At 45.4% G+C, this 13,830-nt stretch overlaps 1 protein-coding gene across 1 annotated transcript in view; it reads right to left on the reverse strand.

Moving 5' to 3' along the window:
* Nucleotides 1-2,604: 2,604 nt before the first annotated feature.
* Nucleotides 2,605-13,830, reverse strand: part of LOC104388529 (E3 ubiquitin-protein ligase RNF38-like) — a 117,049-nt gene continuing 105,823 nt past the window's right edge. The window contains exon 12 of the mRNA XM_009997403.1: nt 2,605-2,667. Coding sequence (XP_009995705.1) covers nt 2,605-2,667 — 63 coding nt within the window. The remainder of the gene's footprint in view (nt 2,668-13,830) is intronic.

The following is a 13,830-nucleotide window of genomic DNA, read 5'->3' on the forward strand; positions in this document are numbered from 1 at the left end:
CATTCACAAACCTCTCCACACTGGGGGGAAGTTGCGAAAACATCCTGACAGCCGGTAGCCCCCCAATACCGGCCCGCGACACCCGTTACACGAGTTATCCCTGAAGCTGCATCAAGAGAGGTTTAGACTGGATATTAGAAAGAATTTCTTTACCGAAAGAGTGGTTGGACAGTGGAACAGGCTGCCCAGGGAGGTGGTGGAGTCGCTATCCATGGAAATACTTAAAAGAAATGTAGATATAGGGCTTAGAGACATGATTTAAGCACTGAATGGATAAATGAGGTTATGGTAGGGGGATTTAGTTTATGGTTGGACTTGATGATCTTCAAGGTCCCTTCCAACCAGGATGATTCTATACAAGCCACCTTTCTATCATAACCTCTCTTCTCCTTTCAATCTAAGTGACTATCTCTGGGAAGTTTTGCATACCTTGTATCCCCACATTCTAAATTTGTTTCCTACATATTTGTGATTCCATTCAAGGCGTTAAATCATATAAAACACATCTCACATGGCCACTCACTCAACTCCCATACACTCACACACACTGCCAGGGTAAATGCTATGTGTTTAAATTGGTGGAAACAAGTACAGGATGGCTGGAAACATATCCTGTGCCTCATGCCACAGCCCAGAATATGATCCTGGGCTTTGAGAAGCAAATTTTGTGGAGACATGGTACTCCAGAAAGAATGGAGTCACACAATGGGACTCATTTCAAAAACAGTCTTGTCACTGACTGGGCTAAAGAGCATGGTATTGAGTGGATATACCATACCCCGTATTATGCACAAGCCTCAGGGAAAGTTGAAAGGTACAATGGTTTGTTGAAGGCTACCCTGAAGGCAATGGGTGGTGGAACTTTCAAAAACTGGGACCAAAATTTGGCAAAGGCCACCAAAGGTTAGTTAATACCAGGGGATCCATCAGTCGGGCTGGTCCTGCTCAGTCAGACCTTTTACATACTGCAGATGGGGATAAAGTCCCTGTGGTATGTAAAAGAAATCTGTTGGGTAAAAGTTGGGTCGATCCTGCTTCAGGCAAAGGTAAACTTGTCTGGGGTGTGCTTTTGTCAGGGACCTGGACACACCTGGTGTGTGATGATGGAGGATGGTGAAAAGCAATGTGTACCTCAAAGTAATCTGACTCTGGGGGAGAATCCTTAATTGACAGTTGGTAAAATATAGAGCCTATATGTAATATATGGTATGGAATAAGGGGTGGAATGTCCTGGTTTGAGCCAGGATGAAGCCACTTTTCCTTTCACTGTTTTTTTTTTCCTTCAGTAGCTCTCATTTAACTAGCAGCAAATGTTCCAGCTAGTGGACTGTTAACACTGGAATTTTTATGTTACTGCTGAAACTCCAAGGTCGCTTCTTTGCTCTGCCGCCACAGAGGCTACCGGGGCAGAAGAGTCGTGTCTGCAACTAGAAAGATAGCAACATTGGCCAGAGATATTCCATACATATATCTATATCAGCTCAGAGGAAGGTCAGAGGTCAGAGAAGACAACTTCCTTCCTGCTTCTTGTAAACAAAGAACATAAGTGATTAAAGCCAATGTTTATATACTAAAGGAGTACATCCTTAGCAAGTATAATGGTCAAAGTGAAGAAACTTTGCACAAGACCCTCAAAACCTTTTTATCTTCCTTTTGGAGGAGAAGCACAAAGTGCAGTACCTTCAGAACTGAAGTCTAATCTGAAATCTACTGAACATAAATAAAACCCAGTTAGAAAAACTGAGGAGAACAGAAGAGCTTCAACATTAAAGTCACCAATTGGAAGTGTTAATATTGTTGACCGAGTTATGCAATATTGAAACTTTAAATCAATAAAATAAGCAGTAAACCTATCATACTGAAATGTTTATTTCCTATAATGTGTAATAACCCAAGGTTACTCAGTTAGTGAGCAATGAGTACACTATTTAGAGGTATACATAAAAGTCTCCAATAAAGGGGAAGCATAACTTATTTTTTAATAGCAAGTAAAAAAAGTCTTTTTATACCATTAAGTATATTAGGGAGGAAGTATTAAATGTCTATAATTGAAGCACCCTCTGCATTCGGTGTGTGACTCCAAACACAAGGAAATACATTGCAGCATAATTAATACTGCATACACACATTCTTAGCACATGCTGGTATGTATGTTCTCAAACACATATACTCACAGTCACAAGTGCACTTCACACATCCTCTCAGCTGCTTTCCCCCCATTAATTCCCATTCACAGTATATGAAGGTAGATTCCTACGTTGTTCCAAGCTACCACTTTTTATAAAAGCACATGCTAAAATATCATATCCACTGTAATCTCGCAGCAACACTCAGAATGATCACACAAAAACCAGGAAAGGTTACTACACACAAAAAATTAAGCTAAAGGATGTCTTTGGCATTCCAATCACACAGTTAGTATAGCAATCCCACAATTGTGAAGAGTAATTATAAGCTTTAGAATCAATTAAGTCGCACAGTGCAAAGAAATGTCCATTGACCTTTCTGTGTAAAAGGAATGCTGGAAGCTACATAGGTAAGTTCAATGTATAGTTCATATATACACGTGACCAGGAACATCCAAATCAGATTTGTGCTCTTTTGTCATTCTGAATCACAATGCACTTCTGAAGCATCAGCTCTGCAAATTGGGCAGGTAGGATTTGCCTGTAAAACCAGAAATAAAAGAAAGTTTAATGCACTGACAAATATACTAATTAAGGAAACAGTGTCTGCAACCCAGAAACAAAATGAAATTGCCACTCACAGTAGTACCCAAAATGGGAAAAAAAAAAAAATCCCAAAAACCAGCGTGCACCCATTTTCAGTTATTTTAGAGTATGTGAAAATGACCTATAAGCTTTGTAAACTAAAAAGAAAAATGCCTTGGGCAGAGAAACCCACCACCACTAGAGAAGCAAGACAGAGGTGGAAAAAGAGAAGGGTTTTTAGTAACAGATGCAGCACACTGACTAAACAGCTCTACAGTTGAACATACATACAAGTTTCAAGTTTAGCCCTTCAGTGAAAAACTTGTTGAGAATACAGTGATTCATAAAATAATGTTGGAGTGGTCCTCAGGAAGTCTCTAGTCCAGCCTCCTGCTCAAAGCAGGGTCAGTTGAAAGGTCAGACCAGTTTACTCAGCGGTCTCTCCCATTAGGTCATAAAAATACCCAGGATGGAGGCTGTACAGCATCTCTGGACACCTGTTTGACAACTTGTTCTTGTGTATTTAATGAAATTAATTCCCCTTTGCATCTTAACATAGCTGGTGTAAAGATGAATTGGGTGCACATAATGCATCATAGGCTGCAATGTGTAACCTCTCTTAACTTGCTATTCCTTCAGGCAAGCTAACATTCTGTAATGAAAGAGGTGCACAATGAATTGAAATTATCATAAGATACATTAAATTAAAAACTTCTAGCTGAAGTGAACCATATTTAGAAAAAAAAGATTTACAGCCTGTCCTGGTTTAAGCCAGGATGAAGCCAATTTTCCTTTTACTGATTTTTTTTTTCCTTCAGTAAGCTTTCTTTTAACTAGTCACAGAGTCTTCCAACTAAGGCTGATAAGACCAAATGTTTTTCTAACTGCTGGGTCTTCAAGGTCACATCTTTACTCTGCCGGCTCAGACGCTACCGAGAAATCTATGACCCCCCCATGGGAGGCTGAGTTAGACAGACAGCAAAATTGGTCAGAGATATTCCATTCCATATATCTACGTAAGCTCAGAGGAAGGTCAGAGATCACAGAAGACAACTTCCTTCCTGCTGCTTCTTCCCTTCTCTTCCATCCATGGCTGGCGTCCAGGGAGAACGCCATCCATCCATCACCGTTGACCCTTAGGCTTGAGCTCTCCTGACCCTCTTTACTCTCCACTTTCTCCAGCAGCAGTCTGGGATTTTTCAGGACTGTTTGCATCTAAGGAGTGTGCTGTGGGAGTTGCTGGGGGTAGGGGAGAGGCGAGAGGCTTTTGCGCATACCTGAACATATTTGTATATAATTGTATATATTTTCTTATATCATTAATGTTTAATTAAAGCTGTGTAGTTTAGTTTTCAATCTGGCAAAGTCTCTTTCTTTTTCTTTCTCTCCTTCCCTACCTGGGTGGGAGGGGGAGGGAATTGAGAGCATTGTTGTTAGACCTGAGTCAAAGAGTGACAACAATTTTTTTGGTGCCAAACGTGGGGCTTAATTTTAAGCCCATATTATAACTTTTCATTAATTCGGAGTGTTCAAAATTTCATCTCTGATGGGAGGAATCCCTCAGATAGCAATGGGCAACAGTTCTGCTGAATTTCCTGACGGATTGAAAACTGAACAGACACTTTCTGCAATGAATCTACTGGACTTTTTTCCCAAGATGCAACTGTACCTGTGGTATACAGCCAAGTACATAGTGATCTGTGTAGCTGCTCTTGTTATTGTTTCATGGCTTATCGACAGAACTGTAGCTATAATCAACCATATAATGACCAGTCTGATGATCCTAGGGATCATGATACTGTTCTTTATGGGGGCACTGTATGTGTACAGTTATGGCACAACTCCTAAAGTGAACGGAACAGTCCATGTTGGTAATGCCAGTAGCAGGTTCAATTTTACTTCCCCAATTTCTCTCAAGCTGAATCTCCCTGCTTTTGATCTGAATAGCACTGCTGCAGTAGGGATGTTTCTGCTGAATGCTTATAATATATTGTGGATATGTAGGGTGAGCTGTTGCTCCACTCACTGCCACTCCCCCACAGGCAATGCTGCTGCCACTGCTGCTGCCACCCGTGAAGCTGCCACCACCACTGCTGCTGATACCACCACTCATACTGCTATAAAAACAGCTGCTTCTATAGAGATAAAGTCCACTCCCTTTCAAATCAAGCTAGTTCACCCTGTGACCAGGAGCAAGGCAAAGGCAAAATGCTCATCCCGTCTGAGACAACCAGAGTTCCTTCAGGCAACAACTGAGACTGAAACTGAGGAGGCAGAGGATACTAAATCAGTTGATGGAGCAGGTACCTCTGAAACAGATAAAAAACCAGTCCACTCTCAAGCAGAGAGAACAGCAGGTTGTCCTCAATCAGATGATGATGATGACCTTGTCCAACTTTTCTTTATGAAAGAACTTGTGCCTCATGAGAAAGGACTTCACCCACACTTATGGTGAGGGAATTCTTCCATGGTTGCTCCCATGCCTTGATAGTGGTGCTGAAACCTGCAACGTGGATAAGACAGAAGCCAAGCAGCTGGTATCCTTGGCCAGAGTTGCTGGTATTGTCAGAGCACTTAGTAGAAAGATGGGAACTACCACCCTGTTGGACCGATTTCTTTCAGCTGTGAGGGAGAGATACCCCTATAAGGGTGACATCGAATGGCACCAAAGCAGAACACCCACTCTTGAGAAAGCATCACATACTTGAGGGAAATAGCTGTGTGAGAGGTGATCTATGAAAAAGATAGACTTACAAATCCTGATGACATTCTGTGCGACACAAATGTTCTGGAGGTTTGCGCCGGCTGTACCAGCAGCACATACCCATATATTCTCCTTCATGGGGTGCACTGATGATGACGCAAGACCAACTGTGTGTGAAGTGGCTTTCAAAGCACGACAGTATGGAGACATTATTTCTGATTCCCATGAGTTCCACACCTCAGCCATTGAACAAATGACTGACAGAAAGAATAAGATGCCAAACAGGTGGGGAGGTAAACCCCAGAATCTCCCTAGAGACAACTGGTCTCATGTTGCAGCCATTAAGAGGAAACATCCTGCTATGAGACAGCAGCGAGAGAGACAGGACTCACTTCGACACCACCTGTGGTCTCTCTTGAAAAATTATTTTAAAGACGACATGAGAGTCTGGGACAAGAGACACACTAATATTCTCCAGATACGAGTGCAAGAGCTACTAAACAGAACAAAGGCAGGTGATGGTTCTTCCAAGAAGGCTGCACCAATCAACAACCAGGATGGCTCATCAAACTCTAATGCTCAACCTTAGAGATGCCCTGCCTCCAGCCAGGAGGAGGAGAGGGACAACCAAGTTTATTGGACTGTGTGGATTCGGTGGCCTGGCACATGAGAACCACAAAGATATAAAGCTTTGGTGGACACTGGTGCACAGTGCACACTAATGCCATCGAATCATAAAGAGGCAGACTCCGTCACTATCTCTGGAGTGACAGGAGGTTCTCAACAACTGACTGTTGTGGAGGCCGGTGTGAGCCTCACTGGTAAGGAGTGGCAAATGCACCCTGTAGTGACGGGCCCAGATGCTCCGTGCATCCTTGGCATAGACTATCTCAAAAAAGGATATTTCCGTGACCCAAAAGGGTACCAGTGGGCCTTTGGTATAGCAACTGTAGAGACTGAGGACAATGAACAGCTGCATAGTTTGCCTGGCCTTTCAGATGACCCTTCTCTAGTGGGGTTGCTGAAGGTCGAAGACCAACAGGTGCTAATTGCTACTTCAATGGTGCATAGACAACAATATCACACCAACAGAGACCCCGTTCATAAGATGATTGGGCAACTGGAGAGCCAAGGAGTGATCAGCAGGACTCACTCACCGTTCAACAGTCCTATCTGGCCACTGTGAAAGCCTGATGGAAAGTGGAGGCTGACAGTGGATTATCGTGGCCTCAATGAAGTTACACCACCGCTCAGTCCTGCTGTGCCAGACATTCCAGAACTCCAGTATGAGCTGGAGTCAAAAGCAGCTAGGTGGTATGCCACTATTGACATTGCTCACGCCTTTTTCTCTGTTCCTCTAGCACCAGAGTGCAGGCCACAGTTTGCTTTCACCTGGAGGGGAGTCCAGTACACCTGGAATCGACTACTCCAGGGGTGGAAACACAGCTTAACCATCTGCCATGGACTGATCCATGCTGCACTGGAGAAGGGTGGAGCTCCAGAACACCTGCAGTACATTGATGACATCATTGTGTGGGGTGACACGCCAGAAGAAGCTTTTGAGAAAGGTAAAGAGATCATCCAAATTCTTCTGGATGCTGGTTTTGCTGTAAAAACCTTCATGAGAGATCTAGTTCCTGGGAATCAAGTGGCAAGAGGGATGTCGCCACATCCCAATGGATGTGATTAACAAAATAACATCTATAGTCCAGACATCTACTAAAAAGGACACTCAAACCTTGTTAGGGACTGTTGGTTTCTGGAGAATGCATATTCCATGTTACAGTGAAATTGTGAAACCTCTCTATGAGGTGACCTGAAAGAAAAATTATTTTAAATGGGGTCCTGACCAACAGAAAGCTTTTGAGCAGATCAAAAAGGAGATTGTGCAGGCTTGGACCAGTTCGAACAGGGCCAGACATCAAGAATGTGCTCTACACAGCAGTCGGACACAATGGTCCCAACTGGAGCCTCTGGCAGAAGGCACCAAGGGAGACTTAAGGTCGACCCTTGGGATTCTGGAGCCGGAGCTACAGAGGTTCCGAGGTCAGCTACATGACACCTGAAAAGGAGATACTTGCAGCATATGAAGGAGTTAGAGCCACTACAGAAGTGATTGGCACTGAAGCCAGCTACTCTTGTAGTCCAGGTTACCAGATAATCTTTCTCCTTTCCATCATGCCACCAATGCAACTTAGAGTTGGACTGCTTTAATTACCCAACGAGCCTGAATAGGAAGGCCTAATCATCCAGGTATCGTTGAAGCAATTACAAACTGGCCAGAAGGCACACACTTTGGAATGCCACCACAAGAGGTGGTGAGACGGGCTCAAGAAGCTCCACTATATGATCATCTACCAGAGACTGAGAAGCAATTTGCTCTTTTCACCGATGGCTCCTGTCGTCTTGTAGGGAACTACTGGAAGCAGAAAGCTGCTCTGTGGAGTCCTACATGACTAGTTGCACAAGCAGCTGAAGAAGGGGAACTGAGTCGCTTTGCAGAGGTCAGTGCCATCCTTTGTACATTGCTTTGGACATTGCTGAGCGAGAGGGTTGGCCAAGACTCTATCTCTACACTGACTTGTGGATGGCAGCAAATGCCTTGTGGGGTTGGCTAAAGCAGTGGCAGCAGAACAACTGGCAGCGAAAGGGTAAACCTATTTGGGTTGCTGACCTGTGGAAAGACATTGCAGCTGGGATAGAGAAACTGGTCATAAAAGCGCGTCATGGAGATGCACACGTGCCTCTGAGTCGAGCCACTGAGGAACATTGACACAACCAAAGAGTAGATGAGGCTGCTCAAGTGTTCCAAATAGACTTAGACTGGGAACATAAGGGTGAGCTCTTTCTAGCTCGATGGGCCCATGATGCTTCAGGTCATCAGGGCAGAGATGCAACATACAAATGGGCTCATGGCTGAGGGGTGGATTTAGCCATATACACTGTCACGCAGGTGATCCACGACTGTGAGACGTGCGCTGCAATTAAGCAGGCAAAACGGTTGAAACCTATGTGTCATGAGGGGAGGTGGTCAGGGAAAGTTGAAAGGTACAATGGTTTGTTGAAAGCTACCTTAAAGGCAACGGGTGGTGGAACGTCCAAAAACTGGGACCAAAATTTGGCAAAGTCCACCTGGTTAGTTAATACCAGGGGATCCATCAATCAGACTGGTCCTGCTCAGTCAGACCTCCTTCTGCACATGCATCTCCCTGCGTATGTGTGCATCCATGTCTCCCTCAGTGTGCACGCTCTGTGTGCACATCTCCCCCTCTGAGTGTGTGCATCTCCCTCTGTGTCCTCTGTGTGGGCATGGGGAGGGAGGGATGTGGAAACCCCTCTGTAACCCCAAAAGTGTTGTTTGCATCCCAAAAGGACTGTCTAAAAGGAAGGAGAAAATGATGATGGCCTGCATATGGCCTAAGGCCTGTAGATACAACTATCTCTCCCTTTGTTATTTGGATCCAGCCACACCTAGGCTCCTCTCTTTCAGAAGGAATCTAGAAAGCAAGAGGGTCCAGTCAACATGGCACCTGGAAAGCTATGACTTAGTGGCCATTACTGAAACTTGGTGGGACAAATCCTTCAACTGGAGTGTGGCTATTGATGGCTACAAGCTGTACAGAAGGGACAGGGGAGGAAGGAGGGGCAGAGATGTTGCCCTCTATGTTAAGAAATGGATCGAGTGTGAGGACATGTCCCTAAAGAATAGCCAAGAGCAAGTTGAAAGCTTATGGGTAAGAATTAGAGACTGAAGCAATAATGGTAACCTTGTGGTTGGTGTCTACTACAGGCCACCAGATCAAGGGGAGCCTACTGATGAAGCATTCTTACTTCAGCTCCAGGAGGCATCACATTCATGGGCTCTCATCCTGCTGGGGGATTTCAACCACCCTGACATCATCTGCTGGAAAAGTAACATGGGAGAGCTGTAGGCAATCCAGGAGACTCCTGGAGTGCCTTCAGGATAACTTCTTAAGCCAGGAAATAGACTGCCCTACCTGAGGGGATGCAATACTGGACCTGATTGTAGAGAGTCCTTAAGGGGTTAAGCTAGTAGAAGAGGCCAGCTGCAAGCTGTAAATCTGTCACTTGAACTTGTGGTTAATTAGTTGTGAAATTCTTCTGTTCGAACCTAGCTGTAGTTTTTAGGAATAGGCTACCAGAGGCCTTGAAGAAGCTTCTCAACCGAGATAAGGAGTGTCTTCCGTCTCTGCAACTAATTCCATTGCTGATAAAAGGAGCATGAAAAGACTCCCTGATGAAGTAATGGACTTCTCATAATAATTGTTGGACACTTGTTTAGATTTAATTGACCAATGAATAGGTAAAGTGCTTATGTAATCTTTGCGTGGACACCGCATGAACAAGAAACTGATTGGTTAGCTAAGTGTGTGCAAGATAGTAGAAAAACAAGCCTTAGGGTATAAATTAGGTGATATACTAACAATAGGTGAATGACTATTGCTGCTATTAATAACGATAATGCTGCTATTACTGCTGCTGTAGTTGTTGCTTGGCTTGATAGATTCGCTTATACGTTTATACTGGAGGATTTTCACCTGGTATTCAAGAGGGAATGTACCAACCTTCGCCTGGAATAAACTTCCCCTGATTGAACCAGAATGGAGGTCTGTGCCTAACTCGCTACAGCTGCTCACTCAACTCCCCCCACACACACACACTGGGATGAGGAGGACAAAGCTCATGGGTTGAGACAAAGAACAAGGAGGGTTCTTCATCACTTAAGGTCCTGGGCAAAACAGACTTGACTTGGGGAAAAAAATAATAATTTAATTTCACACTAATCAAACACACAGAGGACACAGACAACACAAAGACCAGTGCTTGCATATGTTACCCCCACCCCTCCCTTCTTCCCAGGCCCAGATTACTTTGTTCCTGGTTTCTCTACCTCCTTCCTCCCCAGTGGCACAGGGAAACAGGGTTAAGAGTCAGTTCACAGGCTGGTGGTTTTTGCCACTCCATCCTCCTCAGGAAGGATACCTTACAGTCCTTCCCTGCTTCCCCATGGGGTCCCTCCCATGGGAGAGTCCTCCACGAACCTCTCCTCCATGAGTCTTCCCACAAGGTCCAGAGCAAGCTGCTCTAGCGCAGGCTTCCTGCAGAGTCACAGGCTGCTTTGGGAATAGCCAACTCCCCGGCACTGGGGCCTTCCAAAGCTGCCTAATCAGTCTACTCCACTGGCCACAACATCCAAGTACACTGGCCAAGTTCACCCTTCCTGGCGCCTCCAGGGAATATTCCACCGCGTTCCTCCATGAGTGCAGAGGGACAGCTTGCCATCTAGCCATGGGTTGCAGGGAAACTTCTGCTTGGGCACATTCTTCCCCTTCTTCCTCACCAACCACCAGCACTGCTCTCCTCCTCCAGCACAGCTCTTATTCCCCAAGTGCTTTTCTGCTCAGGTGTTATATCAGTTCTTTGGTATGTTAATCGCAGAGGTGTATCTATTGTCCCTCTAATGGCTCCTTGGCTTGGTTTGGAGCAGGGGAAGCTTCTTACCAGAGGCACTCCTGTGGCCCTTCCCCCACTACCAAAAAACCCACCAAACCAGAATATCACTTGTCACCAGTTCTCCCGTATTTAAAGGAAACTCAAAAATATCACAAGAATTAAAGTAATATATATAAATTCACAGAATCATAGAATTATTTAGGTTGGAAAAGACCCTTAATGTAATCAACTTCAACCATTAACCTAACAGTACCAAGTCCACCACTAAACTACGTCCCTAAGTGCCACATCTACATGTCTTTTAAATACCTCCAGGGATGGTAACTCAACTACTTTCTTGGGTAGCCTGATCCAAAGCTTGGCAACCTGTTAGATTAAGAACTTTTTCCTGATCTAAACCTCCCCTCGTGCAAATTGAGGCCATTTTCTCTTGCCCTTTCACTCACTACTTAGGAGAAGAGACCAACATCCAGCATGCTACAACCTCCTTCTGGATAGTTGTAGAGAGCGATAAAGTCTCCCGTGAGCCTCCTTTTCTCCAGACTAAACAGCTGCTGTTCCCTCAGCCACTCCTCATAAGACTTATTCTCTAAACCCTTCACCAGCTTTGCTGCCCTTCTTTGGACACACTCCAGCACATTTCTTGTAGTGAGTGGCCCAAAACCGAACACAGTATTTGAGGTGCAACCTCACCAGTGCTGAGCACAAAGGGATGATCACTTCCCTAGTCCTACTGGCCACTCCTTTTCTGATACAAGCCAGGATGCTGTGGGCACACTGCTGGCTGATATTCAACTGACTGTAGACCAACACTCCCAGGTTCTTTCCCACCAGGCAGAATTCCAGCCACTTTTAGAGAATCATAGAATCATTGAATGGTTTGGGTTGGAAGAGATCTTAAAGATCATCTATTTCCAACTCTCCCTCCATGGGCAGGGACACCTTCCACTAGACCAGGTTGTTCAAAGCCCCATGCAACCTGGCCTTGAACACTTCCAGGGATGGGGCATCCACAAATCCTCTGGGCAACCTGTTCCAGTGTCTTGTCAACCTTCCTAATGTCTAGTCTAAATCTACCCTCTTTCAGCTTAAAACTATCCCCCCCCTTTTCCTATCACTACATGCCCTTGTAAAAAGTCCCTCTCCAGCTTTCCTGTAGGCCCCCTTCAGGTACTGGAAGGTTTCCTCGGAGCCTTCCCTTCTCCAGGCTGAACAACCCCAACTCTCTCTGCCTTTCTTCATAGGAGGAGTAATCCAGCCCTCTGATCATCTTTGTGGCCCTCTTCTGTACTCGGTCCAACAGCTCCATGTCCTTCTTATGTTGGCTCCTGGGCCTGGAGGAGGTGATCCTTGAATATTGACCAACTTTCTTGGGTTCCTTTTCCCTGCTGGGCTTTATCCCGTAATACTCTACCAAGCAGGTCCTTGAAGAGGCCAAAGTCTGCTCACTTGAAATCCAGGGTAGCGAGCTTGCTGTGCACCCTCCTCACTGCCCTAAGGATCTTGAACTCCATCATTTTGTGGTCACTGCAGCCAAGGCTGCCCTTGAGCTTCACATTCACCACCAGCCCCTCCCTTTTGGTAAGAACAAAGTTCAGCATAGCACCTCTCCTCGTTGGCTCCTCTGTCACTTGGAGAAGGAAGTTATCATCAATGCATTCCAGGAACCTCTTGAATTGCTTATGCCTTGCTGTGTTGTCCCTCCAACAGTTGATTAAGTTGGGGGGGTTGAAATCCCCCATGAGGGACAGGGCTTGTGAACGTGAGGCTACTCCTATCTGTCTATAGAGAGCCTTGTTTACTTGGTCTTCCTGGTCTGGTGGCCTGTAGCAGACCCCCACTATAAAGTCCCCTGCCCTCCCTTTAACCCTGACCCATAAGCTCCTCATCCACCCCCAGGCAGAGCTCCATGCACTCCAGCTGGTCACTGAAGTAGAGGGTGATCCCTACTCCTTGTCTCCCCTGTCTATCCTTCCTAAAGAGCCTGTATTCTTCCATTGCAACACTCCAGTCAGAGGAGTCATTCCATCATGTCTCCATGATGCGAATAAGATCAAAGCCCTTCAGGCACATGCACGTCTCTTACTCCTCTTGTTTATTCCCCATGCTATGTGTGCTTGTATAGAGGCATTTAAGTTGGGCTTGCAATGAATCTGACTTACTAGCTGGAGCAGCTCAAATTCCTTTGGGGTATTTCTCTGGCGCTTCCTTGTTGGCTCCTATTACCTCAGGAGCCCCTGGCTAATCTCTGTAAGACTTCAAGCGTGCTGCAGTGTATCCAGCACATCTCCGAGCAACAGGCTGAGGGCCCTTGCTAGTACCCTATCCCTCTAGCCTTGGCACATCATCCCACAGCTTGTCACAGGAAAGCCTAGTATTATCCCTCTCCCCTTTCAAATCTAGTTTAAAGCTCTGTCAATGAGCCCCACAAGCTCCTGAGCAAAGACCCTCTTCCCCCTTTGAGAAAGGTGAATCTCATCTGACACCAGCAATCCTGGTGCCATGTAGGCCATCTCATTATCAAAAAACCCAAAATTGTGGAACTGACGCTGGCCACGGAGCCATGTATTAATAGACTGCATCCATCTATTTCTTCCAATGTTATTGCCCACAGCTGGAAGGAGAGAGGAAAAAATAACCTGTGCCCCAGCTTCCCTCATCAACTGTTCCAATGCCCTAAAGTCTCTTTTGATTGCTCTTGGCCTGTGTGTTTGTCCTGGTTTGAGCCAGGATGAAGCCAATTTTTCTTTTTACTGATTTTTTTTTCCTTCAGTAAGCTTTCTTGTAACTAGCAACAGTGTGTTCTACTAGGCTGATAAGACAGTGGAATGTTTTTCTAACTACTGAGGCTTCAAGGCTGCACCTGCACTCTGCTGGCTCAGACACTATGGGGAGATCTGTGACCCCCCCGTAGGAGGCTGAGTTAGACGGACAGCAAAA

The sequence above is a fragment of the Chaetura pelagica genome, unplaced genomic scaffold (assembly GCF_000747805.2).
Source record: "Chaetura pelagica isolate M959 unplaced genomic scaffold, ChaPel_1.0 scaffold95, whole genome shotgun sequence".
Lineage (NCBI taxonomy): Eukaryota > Metazoa > Chordata > Aves > Apodiformes > Apodidae > Chaetura > Chaetura pelagica.